General features: G+C 34.8%; 2 protein-coding genes across 4 annotated transcripts in view; both read right to left on the reverse strand.

The window, feature by feature from the left end:
- Window positions 1–8444, reverse strand: part of LOC6053561 (long-chain-fatty-acid--CoA ligase 4) — a 39973-nt gene extending 31529 nt beyond the window's left edge. The window contains exon 1 of one of the 3 annotated variants that reach the window (XM_038265395.1): window positions 8309–8444. In XM_038265395.1, the coding sequence (XP_038121323.1) occupies window positions 8309–8325 (17 nt within the window). In that variant the 5' untranslated portion in view covers window positions 8326–8444. Of the gene's footprint in view, window positions 1–944; window positions 1220–7994 lie in introns of those variants that run through there. The other 2 variants (XM_038265394.1, XM_038265396.1) reach the window with 2 other exon arrangements.
- Window positions 8402–15587, reverse strand: part of LOC6049603 (coiled-coil domain-containing protein 25) — a 38778-nt gene continuing 31592 nt past the window's right edge. Inside the window, exon 4 of the mRNA XM_038265397.1 lies at window positions 8402–8462. The gene's annotated coding sequence lies outside the window, so the exon portion shown is untranslated. The remainder of the gene's footprint in view (window positions 8463–15587) is intronic.

The following is a 15587-nucleotide window of genomic DNA, read 5'->3' on the forward strand; positions in this document are numbered from 1 at the left end:
GAGCTTTTCGGTAAAAATATTAACAAGACTGAAAAGCCAAGTCTGTCATATATAAATTGCCAAAAACCACCAAAAAAACAATTTTTTAACATTTTTGTTTTTTAGACCGCTGTATCTTCCCAAGGATTGGACATAGGACAATGGTCAATATGGAGACTTTTATGTAAAGTTGTCTGGGGAATCGATTCCTACTACCGGTTTTTGGAAATTTCGACGTTTAGACCACTTTTCATAAAAACAGTTTTAGTAAATGGTGGGTGGTGGTTAATTTATTTCAGGCAGCTTTAACAATATTTGTCATTCGCTGCCTGTTTTAGTAAATGATTTTTGTATGTTTTTAGGAGAGACATACCATCCTGCATTTTTCGTCAGTATTGTGGAAACATTTTTGGCTATTTCCTCAAAAATTATGAAAAAAAAATCGTGACATCACCTTTAAATTTAAATTTTAGACCTAAAAATAAAAAAAAAAACACAAATAAGTGGCGTTTATTTTTTTCAGAAAGCTCGTCCAATTTTCTACAAGTTTGTCTTTGACCACTTTGTGATACGACGCAACGGCTTCGAGATGCAGTAATTTTTAAATTGCAAAACACAAAAATATTTAAATACCTTACGCCCTTCTCAAATGTTATTTTCGAGTACTATTGGCTCCATATACACAAAAATGCGTCAAACTTGTCTACAAAGTTTCATTGAAATCTGGAATGGCTCCATATGCTAATCGAGGCTTATGCATTTGTGGGAAACTAGTGCAACAGTTCAATCCCTTAGGATCCGGGAGCATCAAAGCTTGATGCTAATTTCCAAAACACTACGAGCTCAGACTCAACCCCTTTCAACGAATCATCTTTGCGGTAAACTATACGCAGTGGGCCTGGCCGCTATAAGGTATGGTTGCACATAAACATCCCCTCACTTAAAATGATCAACAAAACTCTTACTTTTCACTTAGCTCCAAGCCGATTCAAATCCAAAAAAAACAGAAAGGAAAATCCGGCCAAACTCTAGTCCACTCTTCGGCGGCTCTGATCTTTCGCAACCGCGCGTACAACCCTCTCAAGATCTTTCACTGTTGGCCACTTCACTTCACGACACACCACGGCACCACGGTTACCCAACGGTCGTCACCCCGCGTCGTCACCACCGTCGAGGAGGGGGGAGGGTTCAAGAAACTTTACTTAACCGAAGCAAGTCAAGCGTTGAACTGAACTCGCCCCGGTGGCACCAGCTTAGAGCTGGGCTTAGGCTTCGTGGTCGTGGTATCCTTATCGCAAGAGTTGATTTGCTAGCTGCAGAGATAACACGAGCGAGCCACCGTGGATTCGACAGGATGTTACCACTGCTGGTGTAGGGTAGGTGAGTCTATTGTGGGACCACTTTAGAACTTTCGAGCAAAAATTTCCTCAAAAAGTAAATAACAACAATTGGAACAGCGACTCCCCCGAATCTAAAATCTCAGTGGGGTCGGCGAGATTAGATAAAAACGGTGACCTTCGCGAAAAAATTATCCTCTGCAAAAATAACAATAGCAGCTACAACGAACGCAAAGCATGACGTGACGCAACAGGCACTTCATAACGACGTAATCACATTTATCGGATCGCCACAGTTCAATTAAGCTTAACCCAGCCTGCCCTGATGCATTTTTGCAGGTTGAGTTCTTTGAAGTAGACAAGATTTACACCCCATTATAAAACGGGGTTACATTATCGCGCGTATTATCAGCAGTTTAAGATTTTATCGCCTCGTGTTATAAATCGAGAAGCTGGCATGTTTTGGAAGATGGATTAAACGGGAGGTTCAAAATTGTTTTAACTTTGTCGATAACGCTCGTTCAAGAATTCAAAGCTTGACAGTGGAAAAACGAGCAAGTTTATCAAACCTGCTGGTGATTGTGAAATTCTAAGATAAATTAAAATAAGATAAGATAGTATGTTAAGTGTCTATTCTTTTAAACTATTCCATGAAATCTTTCCATTTGTGAAACTTAAGTCAAGAAAACACTTTTTTAGTTTTGCACCATCAAAGCAACGCTACAGTGAACTCTCTGACTGTCGATCTTCCCAATATATCAATATCGCTCCAGCTGTCAATAATATTTTCAGTCCCTTCAAATTGGTTGCTTTGATTTTTCGTTCTATAATTTGATAACTCACGCTCTCGACGGTCCCCTCAATATCGACAAGGAGAGAGTCCACTGTATCAACAAAGGGAAGTTAATTGCTTACATTGAGATAGAGGAAAAAAATTGCATGCTATAATTCAAAGTCAAAAGTGATCATAGGATGACGGCTGGCGAGGTTTGCCGGGATAGCTTGTTTCAAATTAAATTAAATTGAATTTTAGTATTTACTTTCTTTAATCTTAAAAAGTAAATAAATATTTCAAGAGATTTAGAAACAACAACAGAAGATGTATTTTTTTCTAACAGTTAAAATTTAATATTTTGCAAATTTATGCTTGAAAGATAATCTTCACCTAAATCGAGTTTTAAGCACTCATGAAGAGTTTTCACACAAAAAATAAATAATTAAAAAAAACCTTCAAATTTCAAATATTTTACATTTTAACGACCCTGAGACCATTAATATTTAAATTATGTTCTGACAACTTTTCACCAAAAAAATTAAAAACTTTTCTTTGTCTAGTTTTAGTCAGACTGAGCTATTTTGACTATTATAGGGACATGATAGTTGGTTTACTAGTTACCTTCTAAAGAGCAATTCTCGAGAATTTCGAACAACGAATATCCTTTTTTATTTTGCTACATCCTATGGGTTCCATTCGCCAATTTCGTACAATTTTGTAGCTGCCCATACAAAAAATGGTACCGTTTGGTCTATTTTTTGATCATGTTCATAAAGTTTTCCAAAATCATACTTTTTTTTTTTCAAAATACATATTGGATTGGCAACCCGGCCAAATATGTTTAGTTGACATTGTTAATCTTTTAAACATGAAAATTTGCAAAAAGAAAAGTGGTTTTGCTCCAATACAACAACAACTTCTCCAAAAAAATACATCAAATTTATCCGAAATACCGTTCTCAAGATACTGTCAAACTTTGGTCAAGCATGGTCAAAACATTAAGGGGTTTCATACATGTAAATCGTCAAAAATGTCAGCGGTTGGTATGAGCACACATTCAAACTTTTATTTAAATCTTTTTGCTGGGCATTAAAAAATACATTTTCATCTATTAACAAAATAAATATGAAGACATTTGGATGTACCATTGCCGAAATATAGCTATTTTAAGTCAGCAGTTTCAAAAAGCGGGTGCCACGATATCTCAACACTGCTTTTACCAAATCGGCTCAAAATTTTGGTGAAGACTCGTTAAACCGGTGTGCATGACGAAGGCCGATTTTCAAAAACTTAATCTAAAAAAAAGATAAAAATATTTTTATGTTTTTCATATAAAAAATCGACAGTTTTTGATTTTTGTATTTTTTTAAAAAGCAAAATTTCAAAATCGGGCTTCGTCATGCACACGGGATATGTCCTAGGAGTCTTCACCTCAAATTTCAGCCAATTCGGTCAATCCCATCTCGAGATATCGTGGCACCCGTAAATCAACTCGGTTTTTAGAGAAAAACGTTTACAAAGTTTGACAGTTCGCTTTGCGCATTGCAAATTTGCGAACTTAAATCGTCTCTTACTCAGTTCAGTCCCGAAGTATCATAATGAAACTTTCAGGAGTGATTGAAAATCGCCTTTTTAGTGAATTTAGTGAATTTTCTGTAAAATGAAATTTTGTGATTTTCTACATGTATGTAACCCCTTAATGGCAGAGTTGTCATCTTTTCAGAAAAAGATGATTTTAAAAGCATGCAAAAAAAACAACAATATTCTACTTATTTTTTTTTTAAATGCAAAACTGGATTTGGAATCAAAAAGAACTGATAATGTGCATTGTTTTCTTGATGAATCCACCTGATGTTTGTTTTTGGAAATATTATGTAATATAGCGAACTTTATCAACGGAGGAAGTGGCTGTTCCTGTCTAAAAATATCTATATATATAAAAAATTTCAACGGTTTTGTTCGAACGCGAATCAGTTCAATATGGAGCGTCGGATGGAGGTGCTCTTTGTTGCGTTGGGTTCGTATAAGCCCAAGGAAGGTTCTTACGCCAAAAAGTGGCAACTTTGGCCACTCTGGAACCGATTCCGGAAAATCTGCAGATTGTATGGAAAAAGCTGCGTAAAATCAAATTTTGATCATAGGAGGCTGAACAAAGAAAAAGCTAAAAACGTAAACAAACGAAAAAGGAAAAGACGAAGTTTTTCGGGTAAGGCTTGTATGTTATGAAAATTTTAAAGAAACAATGGAGATTGGATCACTGGTTAATTAGACTGGTTACACACAAAAAGAATAGTCATTAAGAAATTTTTGGTGATATGATAATTTCCCAAATATAACTCAACCTTCAAATGCCGATTTCTCTGCAAATTTTGATCCGGGTTTGATGTCAAGAAATATAAATTTACGTGGCATTTTCCGATATTTCTGATGAAAATGTTACAGGAGTTTTAAGTTTAAGGCTTACATGTAAAATGGAATGAAAATGTACAATTATGCACTTTTCAAACGTCACTCTACACAGAAATAAAATAAAAAATTTAAATGCGATTTGATGTAAATTTGCAGCAAATCATACGTAAAAACATGATTTTACGTGTGATACAGCCGATTACATCGAATCTTATGTTACGATTTCCGTGTGGAGTAAATTTACCCTATTTCTGTGTAGATTTTAAAATCTTTAAAAATCTGAAAACATCACGCAAACTTATTTTTTTATTTTCAAATCGACTTAACAGTTTCTGAGATATCGGAATTTTCGTCATTTGAGTGCTGTTTTCGAGATTGCAAAAGAACAACCTTTTCTTTTTTATTTTTCTTTTTGTGGATGCAGCTGAACAATAACCAGTGATCAGATCTTTAAAATTTCTGGAGCTTTCTGAAAAAAATTTAATAAATATTTTCTAAAATGAACAATATTGAAAAAGATCGAAAAATGCAATTTTGTTTAAAAAAAATCAAAAATGCAAAAATCCTAATTTCAATTATTTTTTTTTCACTAAAAAAGAAATGAAATTAAATTTTCCCACGATTTCAAAACTTCCAGATGAGTAATTCTCTACGAAATCGGTCTATTTACTTCAATTTTAATTTTTGTATTTTTTAATCCGACTGAAACTTTTTTGGTGCCTTCGGTATGCCCAAAGAAGCCATTTTGCATCATTAGTTTGTCACAATATTTTCAAAATTTTCAAATCAAGACTAACATTTTAAAAGGGCGTTATATTGAATGTTTGGCCCTTTTGAAATGTTAGTCTTGATTTGAAAATTTTGAAAATATTTTTTTTCGAAAAGATCCGAACATTTCACAAATGTTTCATATTTTAACCTTGAAAATCGGACCATTAGTTGCTGAGATATCGAAATTGAGAAATGGTGGGTTGTTTGGTTGAGACTTAGAAAACATCAATTTTCCTGTTTTTAAACCTTTGCATTGCAATATCTCAGCAATTAAAGGTCGTATCAACAAAGTCCGAAGAAGCAAAATATAGAGAATTTTCTCAGCTTTTCAAAAATATTTTTTCTAAAAGTGTGCAAACATGTGCACTTATTTAAAAAAATGAAAAACTGCGACTATTTTCAAAAAAGTCACCTAAATATGGATTTCCAGCCGATTTTTGATCTTTAAAAAGCATTGGAAAGAAGAACTCTTAAAATTTTTGAAAATTTCATCGTTGGAAGTTTAACTTGTTTAATGTGACTTTGCCAATGTTTTAAAAAATGTCATTTTTTAGGGGTCAACTTTGGCTGTGTTTTTTACTAACATTTCCTATATTTTCAGTAAAAAGAAGTATGCAATAATTTTTGTGGTGTCCCAGACTATGCCTCTACGCATTTTTTTGCAATTTAAATGATGATGGTGCCATTCTATAGCAAAAAATGTGAAAAACATGCAAGCAAATAAAAAAGTGACTGTAAAAACGTAAAAAAATATAGATAGGCAAAATATAATTATATCAGGTCGTAGAATAAGCCAAATACTACCAAAAACAAACATAAACTAAACAAGATAAATGCAAACTAAAATAATAAAAATAAAACAAGAAAAACATAAAACAAGAGAAGTAAAGTTATTCGTAGAACAAAAGTTGCTCAAAATGACCTCCTGAACACGGCAAAAATAAATATTTTCGAAAAAAAAATTTGGGCAGTAGAGGGTTAACATGAAAACGGTGCACTTTATCAAAATTTCTCTAAAGTACTTTTTGATTGCAAATTTGATTTTACATCGAAAAATGAAGTTGAAAAATTTTTGCGACCAATATTTCAATTTTTTTGAAAAAATCAGTATTGATTCAAAAATTCATAACTCGCTCAATGATTTTTTGCACAACCTGGAAATTTCTGAAAAGTTGGCATTTTATGTCCTCTAAAACATATAAAAAAAAAATAAAAATAGTATTTTTTTGCAAATCAAGTTTTAGTGATGAAAAGTTAAACAAAAAATCACCAATTTTTTTTACTTTTTATCATTTTTTCCAGTGTAGTCCGTACCCATACCTACAAACTTTGCCAAAGACACCAAATCAATCAAAAAATTCCTTCAAAAGATCCAGATTTTTGAATTTTCATACATCATTTTTGTATAGACAGCTGCCAAATTTGTACCCCAAATTTGGACCCAATTGTGAAATGTTCAATGCAAATCACGACGAGCTAAATTTGTTTTTTTTTTTGCTCAAAAAACTTTATGGATGCCATTTTTTGTTTAAATAAAAAGGCTAACATCAACAACAAAAAAAAAACATGAGGAATAATTCTGAAAGCAATCCAAATAATTCTGCTGCTTGGGTCCAATATAGGTACTAGCTCAAATATTGGGGCATTTGCTTCAAAACCCTTATTTTTTAGGGTCATATCGCCCCAACTGCACACCAAAAAGTACTAATTCGAAATCGACATTTTCGGATCAAGCTTAAGTTTTGGTGGAGCTATTGATACTATAAACACCCTTTATTTTTTGACACCGCGTCATTTTTTCGATTTTAGTCATTTTGTCAAAAAACCTCTTTTTTGCAATTCCGTCGTGAAACTACTTACTTTTCCTGTCATTCTTGAACGACGAAATAGCCTACTTTTCTGTACCAAAAATAACAGAATCGAATAGCAACACTTTTCAAAATAAATGCTGAAAAGTTCTACTTTTCAGCACTCAAATGGGTGCTGAAAAGTTGAAATTTTCAGCACTTGTTTCGAAAAGTAACTCTTTTCAACATTTTTTTGATTTCAACGATTTATTGACAAAATACATGAAAATTTGACATAAAATTTCACTCAGTGTGTGTTTTTTGGAATTGTAAAAAATGTTGTATGGAACTCGTTGCAAAACTTGATTTTTTCAGCACTCTTCGTATTTATCCAACTCGGTGAACCTCGTTGGATAAATGTACGACTCGTGCTGAAAAAAATCCTCTTTTTGCAACTTGTTGCATAAACTACTATTTTCAAATTGCCATATCTAGGAAACAAAAAATTATAGATATTTTATTGGACGCTGCATTGAATAGCCCTTTGAAAAAAAGGTTTTTTGAAAAAAAAAATGCCGAAAATCGCAAAACTTTGGGGTGGTGCCAAAAACCCCTTGTCCAAGTTGGTTCAAAATCGGGATTCTTACATGCTTTGATAGTATCAATAGCTTCACCAAATATGAGCTTGTTCAGAGTAAGTGCATTTCGAGTGGTATATTTTTCAAAAAGCGTTAGAAATTATGAAGAAGTTTAGGATTTTTAAATTATTGAGATATTTTTTTAACATTAGTGCATGCAATCAAATGAAAAAATAAATAAAAATTAGTGGCAGAAACAAACAAAGGTAAACACCAATGAAATCATATTAGTGAATAGTTATTAGTCCATGCAGCAAACAACCAGAAACTTGAGTGCACCCAAAATGTTGTTACTTACTGAACATCTTCCTCGATAAACATTTTTGACGAACTCGTTTTGAGCTGGTTTGGACCAATTGCAACGACCGCACGCGGCCTCCTGTCTCTTTTTGCTTATCCACTAAACTTAAGCTTATCCTCTGGGCTTTAACGTAGTGCGCTTGCAGATGATCGATCTTTTAGATGAGTACTCTGATGACTTTTTTTTATGATCACAAAATGTTTCCTTTTGCTTTCCCCCACAGAGGGACACGCACACAAATACACACACACACAGAAAAACACACTGGCGATGATGATGAACGGATGATAGCTTCTTCTTGCAACACTCACTTTTCCGCGATTTCCATCGATACTTTGTTTTGTGTAACTTTTGGACCAACTAATAAAAATGTAATACCAAGACGACGAACGATCACGACGAGCTCATCCCGTCAATGCACCAACAGTTGTACTGACAGTTTCGGAGGTCCACCGCAGTCGAAACCTGAAAAAGAGGAAAAAAAACGAAGAAGAAGAGCATAAGTGTTTAGTTGGCACCAAAAAAACAACAATCACGATGAAAAGGAGACGACTGTTTACTTCTCGCCAGAATTTGCGTCAATTCGGCAGGTCCAACGGTCAGCGAGTGAGTTGGCACAAAGCGGACACATCCGTTGAAGGATCGCGCTCGGAGAGCGGAGTTCGCTTCAAACCGGTTCAACAGTCAAAAGTTGCTGCTCGGCGCCGTCTAATCTCTAATTTAGTCCTCCAAGTTCTAACCGGACGACCACGTGACCCGCATCCTAGTGCTGAGAGGCTGGCTGGTGGTTGTGGGTAATTTTCCAATTTCCTTCGCGCAAATCAACTACTGTGGCGGCGTCAGTGGACTGCCTTGGGTTCGATGCAGTTGCACACTTCACGCGACTGCTGCAAGTACTCAATCTTAATTTTCCTCTACGGCTGAGATTTTAAGCCGTAATAGTGCGTGTTTGAGAGCGTACTTTGTACCCCCTCGGCTGCTCCTTGAGCAAGGGTCAGATTGACTTGGATGAGGGCCATCGAGCTTGTAATCAATCAATTACTTGTTGTGGGGCGAGGGGGATGGAGTGTGATAATGACGAGCAAGGTTGTTTTATTTTTCAGTAAAGCATAACATCAAAAACAAAACCAGGAATCCAAGCGCAGAAATTATTTTTTTTGTATATTTAGCATGATTTTTTAAAACTTTTTCCGAAATTTTTTAGATTTTAGTTTTTCAAATTCAGCTTTTTGAAAAGCTTACAATGTAAATTGGAATTTAAACTAAACAAAAGAACGGAACATTTTTAGAAAAACAATGTAATTGGGCCAATGCCGAAGAGTTTACAAAGAGTCTTTTCTGCTCGTTCCTAATGTAAACATCAACTGACGTGAGCAGGATAGACTCTTTGGTTACACTTCGACATTGGTCCATATTAATATTTTTGCTTGATTTTATGATAGTTTTATTTTTTAACACTGGAAATTTTTCAAAGAATATGATTTAAAAAAACTAGCCACACTCAAATTAATTTTGTCTAGCTTGTACACAAATCACATATTTATTTTTTTCTGTTAATAGTCAAGGGACCATCTACAAACCACGGGGAAAGCGTAGGAGTTTGGCGATTGCCCACGCTCCATTCTAAAAAGATTTCATTTGTATGGAAATTGTCCACGATGGGGGCGGGGGTGTTTAGATTTCCAAAAAAGTGTCCACGTGATTTATGGATGGTCCCCAAGGAAAACGTATGTTTTTTAAGAGTGTAATAAAGAATTGCTCAGCCGTAAATCTCATATTGACATGCATTGGTATTGATACAAAAAAAACTAGATCACAATTTTTGAATTTCTCGTATTTCTTGTATTTCTTGTATTTTTTGTATTTCTTGTATTTTTTGTATTTCTTATATTTCTTGTATTTCTTGTAATTCTTGTATTTCTTGTATTTCTTGTATTTCTTGTATTTCTTGTATTTCTTGTATTTCTTGTATTTCTTGTATTTCTTGTATTTCTTGTATTTCTTGTATTTCTTGTATTTCTTGTATTTCTTGTATTTCTTGTATTTCTTGTATTTCTTGTATTTCTTGTATTTCTTGTATTTCTTGTATTTCTTGTATTTCTTGTATTTCTTGTATTTCTTGTATTTCTTGTATTTTTTGTATTTCTTGTATTTCTTGTATTTCTTGTAATTCTTGTATTTCTTGTATTTCTTGTATTTCTTGTATTTCTTGTATTTCTTGTAATTCTTGTATTTCTTGTAGTTCTTGTAGTTCTTGTATTTCTTGTATTTCTTGTATTTCTTGTATTTCTTGTATTTCTTGTATTTCTTGTAATTCTTGTATTTCTTGTATTTCTTGTATTTCTTGTATTTCTTGTATTTCTTGTATTTCTTGTATTTCTTGTATTTCTTGTATTTCTTGTATTTCTTGTATTTCTTGTATTTCTTGTATTTCTTGTATTTCTTGTATTTCTTGTATTTCTTGTATTTCTTGTATTTCTTGTATTTCTTGTATTTCTTGTATTTCTTGTATTTCTTGTATTTCTTGTATTTCTTGTATTTCTTGTATTTCTTGTATTTCATGTATTTTTTTTTATTTTCTCTTCTTTTTTTCTTGTATTTCTTATATTTCTAAAATTTCTTGTACTTCTTGTATTTCTTGTTTTGTTGTATTTCTGGACTTAAGTTTTTTTTATATGTATATTTTTGTATTTTTGTACTGCCGTATTTTTTGAATTGCAATTTTTTCGAATTGATTCCGAAAATTCAAATCATTCGTTTGCGTGTACAAAAGTAGAATGTAAAAATTAGGTTGTCGTGGTGAAGACAATTGGAGTGTTCTATCATCTATCATAAAAAAGTCAAAATTTCGTAAGCACTGGTTTCATCACCGCCATTTTGGCAACCATCTTGGATTGAACATTTCCAAATCGCTTTAGACAATTTTTAGGGGGGATTATTTGAGCTTAAGGAACCAAAACAAGCCAACATGTTTTTCCTGTTATTCGAATACTTGAAGGGATTTTGTTCCGAGGACTTCGGTTAATCGAAAATAAAAAAAATGAAACATTTAGGTGTAGTAGAAAACCTCAATCTTCATAAGGCAACTCACGCACACTATCAAAACAAACGTTTGGTAGTGTGCGTTATCTCCGTGTAAAAGGGGTGTCAAGCTTGACAATAAATTGCTCTCAAACCATCGGGGTTTGAGTGTACATTAGGCCGTCCCAAAAAAAAATGAAAAGTTGTCAAATCTTTGGTGCTCACCGCCAGAATGATTTTTGAATTCCCAAAAATGGTTTACAACTCGCGTGCGGAGCTTGAATGAAAAAAGTTCATTTTTCGAGTATTTTTCAGAAATGCGCGAAACAATAGTACTAAAGTCATTCAAATTTGGTCGCCTTGGGCTTCAAGTTAAAGTTTAATGTCCTCTGAACAAGTTCCTGTACAGTCATAGTCTATAAAAGCTTGTGTTTGGGCATGGCAGAGCGTTTGAGGAAGAAAAATTTGTATTTTTTAGCTAAAAAATTTCAAAAATCACTCCCCAAAACTAATGTACTAATGTAACTAATGTACTAAGCTTATAGGAAATTTTACGGAGATCATTTTGCTTTTTTCAACATTCAATTTATGTCCACGCAAAGCCGAGATATTTATATAAACAAAAAGTGACGAATTTTCAAAATTCTTGGCATATAAGCGTTTTTAGCATAAAACATTGGCTACTATGATTACAAACGAGAAGGCATATATTTTGGATATATTTATTTTGTTCGCTCAAAAACAATATTTGTTAATAACATTTCATGAAAAAAACATGAGATTTTCTCACAATGTGACGTAAACGACAAATAATCATAAATCAAAATTAATTTAATTAAAGTTAATATCTCCAAGCTGTGAACGTTATTTTTTTATGTATGTACATTCGAATGAAACAAATTCCTTTATAAAAACTTTTTTTTTTTCAAAAGTTACCCATCACAGCTTTATTTGTTCATGTCGAGAAGAGCACCGAGCAGTACTTATAAATATGTCGTTTACGTCACATTGTGAGAAATTCTCATTATTTTTCATGAAATGTTATTAACAAATATCGTTTTTGAGCGAGCAAAATAAAAATATCCAAAATATTTGCCTTCCCGTTTGTAATCATAGTAGCCAATGTTTTATGCTAAAAACGCTTATATGCCAAGAATTTTGAAAATTCTTCACTTTTTGTTTATATAAATATCTCGGCTTTGCGTGGACATAAATTGAGATATCCGTAAAATTTCCTATAAGCTGAATGCATTAGTTTTGGCTGCAAAATTTTCTGGATCGTTTTTTGAATTTTGTATGCATTAGTTTTGGCTGCAAAATTTTCTGGCTAGTTTTTTGAATTTTGTTGGCTAACGCCCTGTCATACCCAAACACAAGCTTTTATGGACTATGTCTGTACAGGAACTTGTTCAGGGGACATTAAACTATAACTTGAAGCCCAAGGCGATTAAAATTTAAAATTTTCATAATTCAAAGTTTCAAAAGATAAGAAAAACAAACAAAAAATAACAAAGTTATATTGCAGATTTTAAAATATAAATAAATAAGACCTAAATGAAAAATTAGCAAGCTGATGAAAATTACAATTTTTCGGACCACCCTTACACAGTGTTGGTCACCCTAAATTGACCAACAAATAATAATGGTCCTAAGAAGCGTCCTTTTATTACGTAACTCAAAAATAGATTTCTTAACCCCCCCCCCCCCCCCCCTCGTAACAAAATTTCCATAAAAATTTAAAAAAAATTATGGAGCGTAACACGGCCTTCAACCCTCCCTCCCCAACTGCGTTACGTAATAAAAGAACGCTTCCTAATTTATTTGGCAAAGGAACACTCCAATGTTGAGTCTGATCGGAAAACTTTTTTTCAAATCATCAACAAATTGCATACATTTGGAAGGTGTAAAATAAGAATGGTAATATTACTTCTTTTATGATGTAATATTACCTGAATTTGACTGAAAAAGTAGCATTACAACGAAAAAGTGTTAAATTTACACATTTTTTCTGACAGAAAGATGTACACTCAACCACTGGTGGTTGGTCACTTTTTCGTTTGACACTTTTTTAATTTGTACCCCGTTGGTTGGCCAAAGTCAAACTAAAAAGTGACGAACTGTCACTTTTTACACGGCATTCACGCACACTATCAAAACAAACGTTTGGGCTCGGTGTAAAAGGGGTGTCAAACTAAAAAGTGATTCCGTTCGTTTGACAACTGTGTACTAATTCTCAGATGAAAAACGCCCATGTTTTTTTTTACTGTGCTGTTTCCGTGGGGAATTGCAGCTTAAAGGATCACAAGTCTATGGAACACTCCACTTAGTAACGTATCAAACAAAACATAAAACGTTGGAAAATTGATAGTGCAGTTATCAAGTATTTTGCACTCGAAACTACTCTTTATCATTTCACCACAACAACATTTTCAAAGAGTGCACCAATACACAAATTTTGTTCTCCCTAACCTAGGGCAACACAAACTCGGTTCGGTCCTTATTTTCCCCCCTCCCCGGAGAAGTTCGGTGCACGCGAACCCGGACAAAGCAGTATGTACGGAAAGCACCAAAGCGGGACCTAATTCCGCGCCGGCCCAAGCAAGATGCATCGATTGTTTTATTTTTTCTCTCGCTCTTTATTTTTCAGTGTATTTGTGGCGGTGGAATACGAATCGAAGAAGAAAGAAGGCAAAGAAATTGCAAGAAAGAGTTGCAAAACCTGTTTTTTTTTTTGTTCGTGCCCGGCAGCTTTTGTTGTTGTTTTTCTGCACCTTAAGAGTAGATGGGAGTGTGGTTTATGTTGAAACACTCACACCGAAACGTGGACCTTGACGAGAAAGCTCATAACTGAGTGGTGTGGTACCGAGAAGCATTGAAAGATGGACGGAATGGGGTTGCTAGAGCCATAAATGCTTAGTACGCGGATGGGCACAAACTGCGCAGTTGCTAATCCATGGTAATTGATGCATCGTGAAGCATTACTTGGCGAACGTCGAAGATATGACCTCAAAACTTCACCGGTCCAGATGTCGCGGAGTTCGTGGACTCCATAAGGTGATCCCACTTATCGACAAGATCATAATTTCTACGGTACATACAAGGTAGACTTTGAAGAACCCCGTTCTGAACAAAGCAAGCTTCGACTCGCCGTGTTCCAGGAACTCCGGACCGTGACAGTCAGCGTAAAATTGATACTTAGTCGCGGGTAATGGGCTGAGCGCGGAATCGCGAGTTGTACTTTGAACCTCAACACGTGATTCTCGTGCATCTGTCTGGTCTCGGTTTTATCTCTCTGACCGGTTGGGATTTCGCGTGTGCGAGTGCGAACAAGCTGAGCTGGTTGTGTTGAGCTACAGTCTGCGCGCACTCTGAATGTATGCAGCGGTGAAGGTCCGACGAGATTTTGCTGTAATCTCAGCTGTTGACCGAGATCGACCGAGATCGGGGGGTGAGCCGATAGGAGGGACTATGATCCACGTTTTAATACGTTTTGAAGTCTTTTTTTGAAATTTTATTATCCTTCAATTATTTTTCTTTCATTTTTCATATCTCGTGGCCGGCAGCGAAATTATAAAAGGTATATTCTGTATCATACCCGTCTTTATGTTGAAACAGCTTATCTCAGTCCAAAATATTAGATGATGTTAGCCCTCGGGTTGCGGTGTCCAAATACCGGGTCATTATCTGGCCCCACCTACTCTACGGTCACAGCTTCCCCAACACCCTTCTTGAGCCTTGCTCTGGTCCAAAGTGCACCGAAATTCTTTCGCACCGATTTAGTACAGCATTCATTCACCGCCGAGGACACCAACAGACAGTGTCCGTCAAGTTTGTTGTGTCCCCCCGAACGTTTTATAAATACATTCTTGGCTCGCATGGTTCGAGACTGAAGACTGTTTGAAGAAAGGTAAAAAGAAAAAAACGTCACTTTTGAAATGTGGGCTAACCTAACACACACACATAACGCATTCGTCAATTTCGTCAATGTCTGGGCGGTGCTGCACCGTAACGAAGATTTGCACAGTTACAGAGTTTTTCGTTTTTGACAACATATTCAAATTGTTTAGAAGAACTTAAAAAAACACAATTTCAACACTTTTTATTACAGTGCAACAAGTCCGTCAACGAGAAAAAAAAACAGCAAGTGGAAAGTAAAAAGCACGTGTTGCATAACCTGGTGGTACGACGACCACCACCGCGGCCAAAGTCTCATGATCACTGACTGTGTCCTCGTTATTTTTCTGTTTTTGTGTGTCTGTTTACTTTTGTTGTTACAGATCTTTATGGCCAAAGTCCTGTTTGGTACGTAGAACTAGAGTTGGGTATGGGTATGAATTTGAAGAATTGATTGGTTAAAAAAGCTTCCAATATATTTTTTTAAATACAAATCGAATAGCAGTTGGTAATGCCGATAATTGACTGTAACGGGTAAAATTGACATTCCCGTATAACACAAAAAATGCTTGAGGACAGTTTTCATGCAGATTCTGATATACTTCCATGCAGACTTGTAGCCAAATGATGCGACCACCGTTTGGGTAACCATCACACATACATGACGAAATCCAG

This window comes from Culex quinquefasciatus, chromosome 3 (assembly GCF_015732765.1).
Source record: "Culex quinquefasciatus strain JHB chromosome 3, VPISU_Cqui_1.0_pri_paternal, whole genome shotgun sequence".
Classification (NCBI taxonomy): domain Eukaryota; kingdom Metazoa; phylum Arthropoda; class Insecta; order Diptera; family Culicidae; genus Culex; species Culex quinquefasciatus.